This window comes from Marmota monax, unplaced genomic scaffold, assembly GCF_021218885.2.
Source record: "Marmota monax isolate L192 unplaced genomic scaffold, Marmota_monax_Labrador192_F-V1.1 WCK01_AAM20220418_F8-fsc00021, whole genome shotgun sequence".
NCBI classification, from domain to species: Eukaryota; Metazoa; Chordata; class Mammalia; order Rodentia; family Sciuridae; genus Marmota; species Marmota monax.
In genome coordinates, this window is record NW_026695228.1 from 19,032,773 (window position 1) to 19,048,266 (window position 15,494).

Consider the following 15,494-nt stretch of genomic DNA (forward strand, 5'->3'; position numbering starts at 1 on the left):
CCTTTTCTAAACCATTCATTTTTATCATTATAAAAAGCTTCTTTTAGGGCTGGGGATGTGGCTCAAGCGGTAGCGCGCTCGCTTGGCATGCGTGTGGCCCGGGTTCGATCCTCAGCACCACATACAAACAAAGATGTGTATGCCGAAAAATAAATAAATATTAAAAAATTCTCTCTCTCTCTTAAAAAAAAAAGAACAATAAAACGAAGTTATTAAAAAAAAAAAAAAAAAAGCTTCTTTTAGCAGGGTATGATACAGCACACCTATAATGCCAGTGACTTGGTAGGCTAAGATAGAAAAATCGCTTACAAGTTTCAGCAACTTAGGAAGATCCTGTCTCAAAGTAAAAAATAAAAAAAAAAAGTGGTGAAGCACCCCTGGATTCAATGCCCAGTACCAAAACAAAAACAACAACAACAAACAAAAACCCTAACTTCCTTCAACATTACTTAAAAGGTGTGTTCTGTACAAATTTATTTCTTTATAGTCACAAAGTGATGCATGTATGTCAAAGAGGAACTAAAACTGTGGAAACAAGTTTCACATCATTAATTAGACATAGATGATGATGTTAACTGTTAGTCTATAACTATGGTTCTCAAATTTCAGCATGGAATAGAATCTTCTATTATCAGCTCCATGCCCAGAATTTTTAATTCAATAGGTCAGGCCCAAGAAACTGCATTTCAAACAAGTAACAAGTTCTCAGGTGGTACTACTGGCCTGGAAATCACACTTTAAGAATCACTGGACCTTTAAAAAAAAAAAAAAAATCCATTTCAGATACTACGTATCTAAGTGAAAAAATAAATTTTAGGGGCTGTGGCTGTATCTCAGTCACAGAGCACTTGCCTCACATGAAGGAAGCATGGGGGTTGGATCCCCTAGCATCACGGGGGATGGGGGAGTATTTTAACAAAATGAATAAATTTTATCATAATACAAAAGTCAAAGACTGGTGGTATAACTCAATGTTAAGCTCCTGCTTAACACCGGTAAAGCCCTAAGTTGGATCCCATGAACCAAAAAAAAGCAAAAAGTTAAGGAAGTCTGGGATTGAACCCAGTACTTCAGACATGCTATGAAAGCTACTCTATCACAGTGCTATATCCCCAGATCATTTTTCTTTTCTAATTTTGAGACTAGGTCTCACTAAATTCCCCAGGCTGGACTGGAACTTGCAATCCTCCTGCCTCATCAACATGAACAGGTGGGATTATAGGCATACACCACATGCCTGAGTTGTGGGGTTTTGGGCAGGGAGATACTAGGGATTAAACTCAGAGGCCCTCAACCACTAAGCCACACCTCCAGCCCTTTTTTTTCCAATTTTATTTTTGAGACAGGGTCTTATAAATGCCCAGGCTGACCTCAAACTTGGGATCCTCCTGCCTCTGCCTCCTGAGTCACTGGGTTTACAGGGATTCAACACCATGCCTGACTTTGGGGAGTTGTTTTAAGTACCTGACATAAAGCAGATGCTCAATTGTTCACTGAATAAATAGTAAACACATCAAAAAAATGGGGCTAGCAGGCATGGTGGCACATGCCTATAATCATAGTGACTCAGGAGGCAGAGGCAGAAGAACTCATTGCAAATTCAAGACCAACCTGGGTAATTTAGTTAGACCCTACCTCAAAACAAAAACTAAAAGTGGCTGGTGGTATAGCTTAGTGGAAGAGTGCTCCTGGGCTCAATCCCCAGTTTTGGGGGAAAATGGAATAGCAATGTCACATTTATTTCATATAATTGTTGAGATGTCTATAAATTGCAGCTGCTCTGAAAATGCAATACTAAATGCAACAGAAATGTTTAGTCAAACTCATCAATGTATATAGAAAGTAGAAATACAAGTCAAACTTAACTTTGACTTGAAAGCCTCAGGGATCACAGAGGAATTAAAACTGTGGAAACATTAGCCTAGGCCTCAAACTGTGGGTCAAATGTGTCCGCCAGCCTCACAGCCATTTCTTCACCACCCAAACAAATCTCAAGATACCCAAGCCTAAAGCTACCCTCTTTTTTTTTTTCCCCTGATTAAGTGAACATTTTATTTTTTTTTTAAATTTTTATTGTTGGTTGTTCAAAACATTACATAGTTCTTGATATATCATATTTCACACTTTGATTCAAGTGGGTTATGAACTCCCATTTTTACCCCATATACAGATTGTAGAATCACATCAGTTACACATCCATTGATTTACATATTGCCATACTAGTGTCTGTTGTATTCTGCTGCCTTTCCTATCCTCTACTATCCCCCCTCTCCTCCCCTCCCCTCTTCTCTCTCTACCCCCTCTACTGTCATTCATTTCTCCCCCTTGTATTATTTTTCCCTTTCCCCTCACTTCCTCTTGTATGTAATTTTGTATAACCCTGAGGGTCTCCTTCCATTTCCATGCAATTTCCCTTCTCTCTCCCTTTCCCTCCCACCTATCATCCCTGTTTAATGTTAATCTTCTTCTCATGCTCTTCGTCCCTACTCTGTTCTTGGTTACTCTCCTTATATCAAAGAAGACATTTGGCATTTGTTTTTTAGGGATTGGCTAGCTTCACTTAGCATAATCTGCTCTAATGCCATTCATTTCCCTGCAAATTCTATGATTTTGTCATTTTTTAATGCAGAGTAATACTCCATTGTGTATAAATGCCACATTTTTTTTTATCCATTCGTCTATTGAAAGGCATCTAGGTTGGTTCCACAGTCTTGCTATTGTGAATTGTGCTGCTATGAACATCGATGTTAAAGCTACCCTCTTAAACTGGGGCCCAGATCAATGCACACTGAGCACTGGAAGAGAGAGAAATGACTATTATCTGCCTCTTCCCACTCTATTCCTCCATACTCAAAGGAGCCTTCTGAGTAGTTTTTTCTTTACTAAAGGCCCTCCCCAGCAACAAAACAAAAACAGCTACATTTAAGACCCAAAGTATTGGTTGAAAGTAATATGATTTAAAAGAATTAACAAACTAGGTACAGTGGAGCATGTCTGTAATCCCAGCAACTCAGGAAGCAGAAGCAGTATGATCACAGGTTCTAGGTTAGCCTAGGCCATTTAATGAAATCCTGTGTACTGGGGTTAAAGCCAAGGACCTTCACTACTGAGCTACATCCCCATCCCTTTTAAAGTTTTTTTATTATTGTTGTTTATTTTTTTGGTACTAGGGATTGAACTTAGGGTGCTTTATTTTGTGCTACATCCCCAGAACTTTTTTTAAAAATTTTAAGACAATGTCTTACAAAGTTGCTTTAAGGCCTTGCTCAATTGTTGAGGCTGGCATCAAATTTGAGATCCTCCTGCCTCAGCCTCCAGAACGACTGGGATTACAGGTAAACAAATGCCACTGTTCCCAGCTATACCCTGTCTCATTAAAAAAACAAAACAAAACAAAAAAAAAATTAAAAGGGCTGGACATGGGCTGGAGTTGTGGCTCAGTGGTAGAGCACTTGCCTGGCATGTGTGAGGCCCTGGGTTCAATCCTCAGCACTGTATATAAACAAATAAATAAAATAAAATATCCATTGGCAACTAAAAAATATTTTAATAGGGTAGGGGGTGGCTGGACACATAGTTTAGTGGTAGAGCACCCCCTAGGTTCAATGCCCAACACCATAGGGTTCGGGGGTTCATACACATTCAGTTTCCATAGGCAATTCCAGAAGCTCTGTTACCACACAACAAAAATAACCACTTGTATAAGAGAGATTAATATTCTTGTCTACTTATATGTAAATGAGAAAAATCTATAGATCCAAATTTGATTTCAAAAGGGGAAAACTCTCTAAGTACCTAAAAATATAATTATTGTCTCTCACTTCCTCAAACTTCAGATAAGGAATAGTCTCTCAGAAAATACTATAGCATGGGGCTGGGGTTGTGGCTCAGTGGTAGAGTGCTTGCCTAGCATGCATAAAGCACTGGGTTCAATTCTCAGCACCACATACAAATAAATAAAATAAAGGTATAAATAAAATAAAGGTATCAACAACTTAAAAAAAATTAAAGAAAGAAAATACCATAGCATAATATCAAAGGAACCCAAGATCCCTACCCATGCCTAACAACTGTCAAACACTGACAGGTCACTGAACTGTAGACCTTATATGAAAAAGTTTGTATACCAGCTTATCTTTTCATTCATTCAATAAATATTTAGGCTCAGATAATCCTTTTGAGATTTGGATAGGTTTAAGTAAGAAGTGGCTATGAAGCTGATGTATAGAGGTCTAGGCTAATGACACCTCAGGTTTTAAAGACCAGGTTAGTTTTGACTTATATTTCTACTAATTATTAATATTGTTATTATTTGGTATCAAAATGGATGAGTTTTGACTAAATATTTCTACTGCATTTAATACTGCACTTTCACAGCAGCTGCAATTCACAACTATTTGAAATAAATGTGATATTGTTCCCATCTGCCCCACCTCCAGTACTGGGAATTAAACCCAGGAACACTTTATCACTGAGCTTTTTGATTTTTATTTTTATTTCTGATTGCCACCGGGCACTCAACCACTGAGCCACATTCCCAGCCCTATTTTGTATTTTATTTAGAGACAGGATCTGAGTTGCTTAGAGCCTTGCCATTGCTGAAGCTGGCTTTGAACTCATCATCCTTCTGTGTCTGCCTCCCAAGCAGCTGGGCCTTTTCATTTTCTGAGATTTGCCCACTAAGTTGCCGAGATTGGCCTTCAACTTGAGATCCTCCTGCCTCAGTCTTCCAAATCACTGGGATTTAATGTGCCACCATGCCTGCTATCTCCACTTTTATTGATGGGCTACCTTATAAGGCAACCCCTTTCTAGTACACAGTCCTCACAAAGCCTTTGCCCCAATTCTATGGTAGGAGAAGAAGAGAACTGAAGCGGTGCTCCTCAAATCTGCAAGCGGAGAGTTTTGGGCTATCTACTTTATTACACCATCTAAGACAGTCAGTCATTCCTGTAATATTTACATCGTGGGTAAATCTGAAAATGTTATAAACAAGCGCTTTAAGTAACAACTCTTGCAAACCGTTGATTCAGCAGAACTCACATTCCAAAGTATGAGAAACAAATCAGTGAAAAAAATTAAAAAATAACTATTAATAAAGGCAATATGAAATGGGGTGTTCTGGTATATAAATGGATCCTCCGGGAAAGGCTTCATTGAAGAACATATTTCATACAACCGATCTTACCTCACACCATACACCACCCAAAAGTACAGTTAAGTGAAACCGTCACTTTTTAAGTCCTGAGGTTCTCCTTAGTACTGTATGCAGTTCATGCTACTAACCTACGTAATTAACTTCCGAGGTTACTCGTCCAGGGTCCCTTAGCAAATCCTTCCTCACCTCACGCTGGGAAGCCCAGTCGCTAAGTAAAACTTGGGCTGCTTTAACCACACTAGCTCGGTCTCTAACGAACCCCGTTCGGCACACTCCAGGAGCTAACAAAAGAGAAGGTTCGCGCCCTCGGAGCGCCTGCCCCCGGCAGGCCGGGAGCAGGCCGCGCGAGGCGGCGGGGGCGTGGCGGGCGGCGCCGCCTTTGTTGTCCCGCGCGGCTCCGAGGACGCCCGAGCCGCGCCGCCCCAGCCCCAGCGGCCCCCGCTGGCGCGCGCACCCACCTTCTTGTAGTGCTTGCCCAGCCAGACGCGCACTGAGTCCAGCTGAGACACCGTCTCCGGACTCTCCCAGAACTTGCCGGCTGGGCCCCCGTCCTTCCGCCGATAGACGGCTAGGCCCGCGGCCGCCGCAGCGCCCCCTGTGCCCCCTGCGCCCGCCGTCGCCCCCGGCCCGCTGCCCGCTGCCGCGGCCATCGTCGCCGTCCGTCGCCCCGCCACCCGCCCCGGCCCTCGCGGTTTCCCGTCCGCACCCGCGCGCTCGACTGCTGCTCCGACCCCTTCCGGTGCGGAAGCTCCGCCCCCAGGCACTGGCGTCGCAACCGCAGCGAGCGCGCGCATGCGCACACGTAGTACCCGCGCTGCAACTACGGAAGCACGCTCCGCCTTCGTTTTCTGCCCTCGCCTAGTACCGCTGGGCAGCCCAATTGCTTGGTGTCGGTCTCTGCAGAGTCAGTTCTCCAGGGGCTTGCTGAGTACGTCTACTGTCGCAACGAGGTTCTGCGTTATAGCCAGCTCCGCTGCCAGGAATGTCCTTAAGACGGACCAAGCGAAAAGCTATCTGGACTGCCTTCGTGCCGCAGACCCCGCGCCGAGAGTTGCTTGACTCTCCGGACGCTTGTCTGGCTTCCGGCTGCGGGGCGTCCTTGACCTTACTGACTGGTTTCACGGTCCCGCCACTGGTCGGCTACCGCGATCTTCCCCTACCCGTGTGAGAGGCACTCCGCCTCAGGTCTTCAAAGTACTTTTTTCTTATTCATCTTTTTGCCGTGGTGGGATTCAAACCCAGGGTCTCGCGCTTTACCAGCTCTTCAAAGTACTTTACACAACCCACCTGTATGGATTTGAACACGAATCACACTAACCACGACCCGGTATTTTTCTTGTGTACAGTTGTGCCCTCGCCTCCGGGACCGAGACCTGTTACCTAATAGATGCTAGATAACTGTACATAAAGGCCATTATTAGTGGCAGAAAGGTTTTATATTACTTAACATAGTTTGGACACGATAGAGTTGTGAACATAATACTATATGACCTGGAGAAAGTCACTAATTGCTTGTGAGAAGGTGTGAGGAGTTTTTCAGACCTTTTTAAAATGAGTAAAATGAATGCCGGGCACGGTAGTGCACGTCCATAATCCAGCGGCTGGGGAGGCTGAAGTTGGAGGATCGCGAGTTCAAAGCCAGCCTCAGCAATAGCGAGGCACCAAGCAACTCAGTGAGACCCTGTCTCTAAACAAAATACAAAATAGAGCTGGGGATGTGGTTCAGTGGTCGAGTGCCCCTGAGTTTAATCCCTGGTACCAAAGTAATAATGATAAAATGATAATAATAAATCTTTAAAATATATCAATCCCTAGTACCAAAAAAAAAAAAAAAAGAAGAAGAAGAAGAAAAAGAGTAAAAATGAGATCAGAGAGGACAAGCGAGAACAATTGAAACAAAGGCACTGAAAAGTGAAAGAATTCTTGGTGAAGTGCTGCTTGAGTCCATGGGGGATACAAGCTATGTGATTAGGTTGTGTAGTAAGTTTTGACTTTACTTTTAGACACTGGGACACTAGCTTTAACAGGAAATGACAGGATCAGATTTATATATTAGGAAGATAGTATTATCTCTGTGGAGTGAAGGAGATTAGAAGAAAAAGACTAGAGAAAGATGACCTGATAAACTGTCTAGATGATAAGAAAAAAAATAGGTAAGTTAGAAATCATGCCCTCTAAAAGGTTATGCTCTAGAAATAATGATAGTTACTGGTATTTATGAAGAACATATATGCCATGCTCTGTGCAAAATTACTGCATAAAAGGAAACTGAGGCACAAAAAGGTTAACTAACTTGCCAGAAAGTTAGTTCTATCTAATGAGTCAAGATTTTTGGACCATGGAGTCCCCCCAGGTACATTGTTTCTATTAATAACTTCTGAGTAAAGCAAGGAAAACCCACTGGAGAAGTTCAAAAAGCTATTTAATTTACCTGGAGCTGTGGAGAAGGATGTTAGTTCTTCCAGGGAGTGAATCCAGCTTTTTTGCTCAAATAATTTGAAAAGCTGTATTACTTCATTTTGTTTAAAAAAGAACATGAAAAAATTCATAAAAAATTAAATAGTTTTGCTGGATATGGTGGCACACGTCTGTAATCACATCTACTCAGGCGGCTGAGGCTGGCAGACTGCAAGTTCAAGGCCAGCCTGGGCCACTTAGGTAGACAGAGTCTCAGAATAACAAAAAGAGGATGTAGCTCAGTGGTAGAGCACTTGCCAAGCATCTGCAAGGCACTAGGTTCAATCCCCTGCACTAAAATAAATAAGATTGAGTTCCAGTAAAATTTGATTTACAAAAACATGGCAAGCCAGGTGCAGTGGCACACACCTGTAATCCCAGCGGCTTGGGGAGGCTAAGGCAGGAGGATCTCAAGTTCAAAGCCAGCCTCAGCAAAAGTGAGGCACTAAACAACTCAGTGAGACCCTGTCTCTAAATGAAATACAAAATAGGGCTGGGGATGTGGCTCAGTGGGTTGAGTGCCCGAGTTCAATCCCCAGTAACCACCCTCCCCCCACCCCACTAAAAAATACACATGGCAAGCTGTGTACAGCCTAGTAACACAGGAACACATTTGGCTAAGGCAAGAGAATTACAAGTTTGAAGTCAGCCTGGGCAACTTGGTGACACCCTGTCTCAAAAATAAAAACAAGCAAAGCATGGGGATATATGCTTGTAATTTCAGCAACATAGAGGCTGAAGAAGGATTCCAAGTTTGAGGCCAACCTCAGCAATTTAGTGAGAACTTGTCTGAAAAACTACAAAGGACTGGGAATGTAACTCAGTGGTAGAGCACCCAGGAGTTCAATCCCCACTACTGCAAAAAGAAAAAAAGTTTATTAAAAAATGATCCGGTCAAAAGGACTTAAAACCAGCATACTACAGTGACACAGCTGAACTTTGAAACCAACCTAGATGTCCTTCAACAGATGAATGGACAAAGAAATTGTGGTATATATACACAATGAAATGTTACTCATCCTTCATGAAATTATAGCATTTGTTGGTAAATGGATGAAACTGGGGAATACTACATTAAGTAAAATAAGCCAATCCTCAAAAAAACAAAGGCCGAATGTTTTCTCTGACATGCAGATGCTAATTCGCAATAAATAGGGGGTGGGGAGGATATTGGTATTTTGAACTAGAAGGTGGGGAGTGAAGGGAAGGGAGGGTATGGGGGGAGGAATGATAGTAGAAAGAATCAGAGGTTATTACCCTGTGTGCACATATGATTATAAGACCTGTGTAATTCTACATCATGTAAAGCCAGATGAATGAGAAGTTATGCTCCATTTATGTATGTGTCAAAAAACATTATACTGTCATGTATAACTGATTAGAACAAATTAAATATTTTTAAAAATGTCCTGGTCAAAATTGAAATATTTTATTTTTTTTCCAAAGTTTTCTTTTTTTTTTTTAAAGAGAGAGAGAGATAGAATTTTAATATTTATTTTTTAGATTTCGGCGGACACAACATCTTTGTTTTTTGTATGGGTGCTGAGGATCGAACCTGGGTCGCACGCATGCCAGGTGAGCGCGCTACCGCTTGATCCACATCCCCAGCCCCCAAAATTGAAATATTTTAAATCAAAGTCAATTCCCCCAAATAAAGTAAACAAAAGAAAAAATTCCATTTTCCTAAGTCATAAAAAGATCTAATATTCTATTTCTCAAGTCGTTTTTGTACTATTGAATCAGAATGCATGACTGTTCATAAACCAAAAAGCATGATATGTAGGTCTGTTGGTATAGAGAAAGTAAATTCAAATTGTTTATTCACAACACAGATTACTTCTGTGATCTCAGTATGTGTATTTCTTCCCACCAACAATCAATTATGCAATGGACACCAGCTATGTGTCCCCTAATTCAATTCTATCACTATCTGCCTGCAGATAGCATCAGATCCCACAAGTTGAAGACTCAGTCCCCAGGATTACCATTATTCTGCTTTATATGCCAGTCAAAAGCCTTAAGTTCTTTTACATGTGTTTCTGACTAACCAGCCATAAGTTGGGGTTCTTATAGTTTCTTCCTCTAATTTGATTAATTCGCTTTAGCAGTTTACAGAACTCAAGAAAGCATGCTTACTGGTTTATTATGAAGAATATTATAAAGGATACAAATGAAAAGACAGGGCAAGCTATGAACAAAAGGATGAAGAGTTTCTGTACCCTCCAAGAACCTCTGCAGGTTACTCTGGAAGCTCTATGAAGGCTATCCTTTCGGATTTTTACAGAGGTTTCATTACATAAACATGATTGATCAAATCATTGGCCATTGGTTATCAACCTTTAGCTTTTCCTCTTCCCAGAGTTTGGAGGGTAGGGCTGAAAAACCCCAAGTCTCTAATCTTGCCTTGTTCTTTCTGGTGTCACAAATCTGAAGTTACTTAGAGACATCCAGCCATCAGTTAATTCATTTGCATAAAAAGACACTATCATTTCAAAGTTAAGGATTTGGGGAGTTATGATACCAGGATATAGAGAGAAAGAAGAAATAGGTAGTTCAAAAATACTATAGTACCTTTGCATGTTGCAAACCTGAGCTGCCCAGAAAATGCAAGCTCTCTGAATTTAGGATTAAGATGTTCCCAGGTTAAGGGGCTGGGATTGGCTCAGTGGTGGAGTACTTGCCTAGCATGTGTGAGGCATTGGGCTCAATTCTCAGCCCCACATATAAATAAATAAAAAATAAACAACTAAAAATATATTTTTAAAATGCTATAGATTATATTTAATAAAAAAAAAAAGATGTTTCCAGGTTAAGAGTGCCCCAAGCTGTTGTAGAGTACAAACAAAACTCTTCTCTGGCAAACGATAACATTTTTCTAAAGTTATTTCTTTTTCTTTTTTTTTTTTTTTTAGAGAGAGAGAGAGAGAGAGAGAATTTTAATATTTATTTTTTAGTTTTCGGCGGACACAACATCTTTGTTTGTATGTGGTGCTGAGGATCGAACCCGGGCCGCACGCATGCCAGGCGAGTGCGCTACCGCTTGAGCCACATCCCCAGCCCCTCTAAAGTTATTTCTAAGAATATTTTCTCAAATATATTGCCTAGGATACAAAGAAAACCAAGCACATGAGGAGAAAAAACAGTTGGTGTGAGAACCAGTAGAAATGAGACACGTTAACAGATATGCAGGGATATAAAACAACTTGGCCTATTCATTTCTGAAGTTAAACACAAGCTTTGATTTTTATTATTATTATTATTATTATTATTATTATTTTAAAGAGAGAGAGAGAAAAGAGAGAGAGAGAGAGAATTTTTTTAATATGTATATATATTTTTTTTTTTAGTTTTCGGTGGACACAACATCTTTGTTTGTATGTGGTGCTGAGGATCGAACCCGGGCCGCATGCATGCCAGGCAAGCACGCTACCGCTTGAGCCACATCCCCAGCCCTTATTATTATTATTATTATTACTATTTGCAGTACTGGATATAGAAATTATGATCCTCCTACCTCAGTCTCCTCAGTTGCTGGGATTATAATAGGCAGTGGCACCACACCTAGCTGGTCAGGGTTTCTGGTTTTGGAAATTTAGCCTGCAAGCTTCTCATGAGTAGGAAATTTTTCTCTATACATTTAATTTTCCCTCCCCAATGATTTGTGTAGGGGTTTGAGGATAGAACTCAGGGCCTTATGCACTCTAGTCAAGAGCTCTACCACTGAGCTATTTATAATCCAGGCCCTTCCCTCATGATTTTTTTGGTAACCTCTACTCAATCTGACATGAACCCCAGCCAGAAACAAATCTTACATTAGTCACCTGATACTCTGCTCCCACCATGAAATTTGTGAGTCAGGGATCTAGGCCCCAAGTTAAGAGGATAGCTTGGACTCTAAGGCCATGTCACAAAGTATACTACTTCATATAATCTGTATTTTCATGCATGGGTCGGTTGCAGGTTTTTTTTTTTTTCAATCTTTGTTAAATTAGGGAGTCCCACTTAAATTTCTGTGCCCTAAATTCCTAATTCCAAGTAGCAATACTGACTGCAGTTGTTCACATTACTTGGGCTACTTCTCCCTACCTTCTCAATTACATTATATTTAGGTTATAAAACTCCAAACTGCCTCTGCCTGTTTCTGAATCTATAACCCAGCATGATTATAACATTTTTTTTTTTTGGTACCGGAGATTGAACCCAGGAGCAGTCAACCACAAAGCCACATCCCCAGCCCTTTTTTATATTTTATATAGAGACAGGGTCTTACTAAGTTGCTTAGGGTCTTGCTAAATTGCTGAGGCTGGTTTTGAACTTATGATCCTCCTGCTTCAGCCTGCTGAGCCACTGGGGTTACAGAAGTGCGCCACTGTGCCAGGCCTTGTGATTATTACTCCTTGGCTGGGGAGACTGTGGCAGAGGATTGAAAGTTCAAAGCCAGCCTCAGAAACTCAGTGAGACCCTATCTGTAAATTAATTTTTTTAAAAAAAATTTTTAATATTTTATTTTTTAGTTTTCGGCAGACACAACATCTTTGTTTTTATGTGGTGCTGAGGATTGAACCCTGGCTGCACGAATGCCAGGCGAGCAGGGTACCGCTTGAGCCGCATCCCCAGCCCCCCATCTGTAAATTAAATACAAAAAAGGGCTGGGATGTGGCTCAGTGGTTAAGCGCCCTGAGTTCAATCCCTGGTACCAAAAAAAAAAAAAAAAAAAAGATCATAACCCAAGTTGAGGAGGTGGCTCAGTGGTAGAGTGCTTGTCTAGCATGCACAAGGACCTAGTAGCACAAAACCAAAACCAAAATGAGTTTTCTTTTTTTTTAAAATGTATTTTTAGTTATACATGAACATAGTACCTTTTTTATTTTATGTGGTGCTGAGGATCAAACCCAGTACCTCACACATGCTAGGCAAGCACTCTACCACTGAGCTACAAACCCAGCCCAGTTTTCACACACACACACACACACACACACACACACACTCATACACAGTATATCTGAGTTTAATGTATTAAAAATGTGTGTATGGCTAGCACAGATTTGTTAATGGTTCCTTTTATAATCAGGGTCTAAATTGCTGAGATTGACCTTGAATTTATTATCCTATCTCAGCCTGCCAAGTTTCTGGAATTACAGGTGTGCACTACTATAGGCAGCAAGCAACAGTTCTAATATCATATTCTTTCAGGGTTTTTCTTTTAGGTAATGGGAATTGGACCTAGGATCTGTGCATGCTAGGCAAGTGCTCTGCTACTGAGCTACATCTCAAGCCCTTTTTTAAAAATTGAGACAGGGTCTTGCTTAATTGGTCAGATTGGCCTCAAACTTGCTCTTCTCCCACCTCAGTGTCCTGAGTAGCTGTGATTTCAAGTTTGGCTCTTTCAGTATGTTCTATGCTTACATAAACATACTTATAAACATATGATCTTGTTTAAAAAAACACAATTGCGATTATAAGCAGACCAGGCATAGAACTTGTCTTTCATTTATTAGATATTTTTCTATGTCTGTACACTAGATCAGACTCATTATTTTTAATTGTTGCAGCAATCTTCATTTAATTGAAATTGTTATGGGCTGAGTAGTGTCCTCCAAAACTATTCATTGAACCCTAGCCCCCAGTATGACTGACTGCATTTGGAGACTGGGACTTGAGGGAGCCAATTATGATTACATAAGGTTAAGCATGGGGCACTATAAGGGAAGATCCAGGTGTGGTGGCACACATCTATAATCCCAGCTATTTGGGAGGTAGAACAGGAGGATGGTAAGATGGTAAGTTCAAGGCCAGCCTGGGAAACACAGAACTTGTCTCTGTCTCTCTCTCTCTCTCTTTTTTTGGACAAGTCATTAAGCGAGATGCATTTATTGCCTAAAGAGACCTATATCCACTCACCCCACCTCTGAGAAGACCTCTTGAAGCATAAATAGAGAGGGGGGAAAAAAGCTTCGAGTGCCAGAGATATTCACCATGGCATTGTTTATAACAGAAACTGGAAGGCCCCTAAATATCTAGCCAGAAGACAGGCGGCCCACAGGGGTGGAGGGTGGGGGGGTGCTCTGCATCTGGTCAAACACGGAGCCCCCATGGGTCACTGTCTCCAGGTCACCTGATGGAGGGTGGGGAGTAGAAACTTAAGGAAGCTCAGCTCAAAAGAAGGATCACTTTATACAGCTGAGGAGTGTCCCAGATTCAATAGCCAGAAGCACGGAGCTACCAACCTCTGGCCCCAGCTCCTCCCTGACAGTTTCCTCTGCTCACCAGTGTGGCTGCTCCATCCCCAGGGATCACCAACTCATCCAGCTCATGCTTTCAATGGCTTGATTCAACCCTCTCCTGCTGAAAGAAAGAGAACTTGTCTCTTAAAAAAGCCTTACACTGGTGGCACATTCCCATAATTGTGGCAACTTGGGAGGCTGAGACAGGAGGATTGTAAGTTCAAAGCTAGCCTCAATTTATGGAGGCCCTAAGCAATTTAGCAAGACTCCAAATCATGATAAAAAACAGAAAGGGCTGGGGCTTGGGCTCAGTGTTTCTTTCCCCAGGGGTTCAATTCCTGGTTAAAAAAAGAAAATAGCTGGGGGTGAAGCTCAGCAGTAAAGTGTATGCTTGAGGCCTTGGACTGATCCCCAGCACTCAAAGTAAAAATCTATTAGGATCTCATTCCCAACTCTGTTTTTTCTGTTCTAGCTTCTCTAAAGCCTTCACACTTACCTAACCTTCTGGACACACTGAATTATTGTGTATATCCTAAAAATATATTCCTTATTCCACCTGGATATCCTTGCTCACAGCTTCTTCTTCTTTTTTTTTTTTTGGTACCAGGGATAGAACTCGACCACTGAGCCACATCCCCAGGTCTATTTTGTATTTTATTTAGAGACAGGGTCTCACTGAGTTGCTTAGCACCTTGCTTTTTCTGAGGCTAGCTTTGAACTTGGGATTCTCCTGCCTCAGCCTCCTGAAACGCTGGGTTCACAGGGTTCATTTTGTCATTTACCCTAAACCACTGTAGCACTTTATGCCTGCTTTCCAACATTTCTTTCCTTTTCCTTCACACAATGTTGTCATTTTCTATATTAAATGCTAAGTAAGTTCCCTGAGGGCAGGTCTGTGTGCCCTCACCTGCTTAGTAACTTGACAAACAGCATGCTCAAATATTTGCTCAAGGAAATCTCTATCCTACACAAAAAAGAATCATGCCATGTTGAAAAGGGGTAATAACTTTTATTTTTGTTTGTACCAGGGATTAAACCCACAGCGCTTTACCACTGAGCCACATCCCCGGCCCTTTTTATTTTTTAGTGAGAGAGGGTCTCACTAAATTGCTTAGAGCTTTGAAATTGTGATCCTCCTGTCTCAGCCTCCCTGACAGCTGGGATTACAGGTGTGTGCCACAGTGCTCGGCAAAAATGGGTAATAACTATTTGAATAAATAATACTCATAATAAAAAAATTTTTTAAAAATGCCAAAAAAAATACTCAGCCTTATGTCCCACGGAGAAAGAAAATAATAAATAAATATATATATTTTTTTATCTTTGCGACCGGTTCTTGCTACTTTGCCCAACCTGGCCTGAAACTTCAGATTCTTCTGCCTCAGCCTCTTGAGTAGCATGGATTACAGGGGCAGGCCATCGCGCCAGGATAAGAAATGCATGTGTAATTTGATTGGGTGGACACAAAATGACGGCATATGGTACTGATTCTCAATATGTATCGAAAGGCCACATCTTAAAAATATTGTCTTCCATGGGCTGGGGTTGTGGCTTAGTGGTAGCGCACTTGCCTGGCATGTGTGAGGCGCTGGGTTCGATTCTCAGCACCACAAATAAATAAAGGTCCCTAAAAATAATTTTTTAAAAATTGTCTT

General features: G+C 41.4%; 1 protein-coding gene across 2 annotated transcripts in view; it reads right to left on the minus strand.

The window, feature by feature from the left end:
- Smarcc1 (SWI/SNF related, matrix associated, actin dependent regulator of chromatin subfamily c member 1) overlaps positions 1-5,808 on the minus strand; it is a 142,281-nt gene extending 136,473 nt beyond the window's left edge. For both annotated transcript variants that reach the window (XM_046436403.1, XM_046436404.1), the window contains exon 1: positions 5,617-5,808. In XM_046436403.1, the coding sequence (XP_046292359.1) occupies positions 5,617-5,808 (192 nt within the window). The remainder of the gene's footprint in view (positions 1-5,616) is intronic.
- Positions 5,809-15,494: the final 9,686 nt, after the last annotated feature.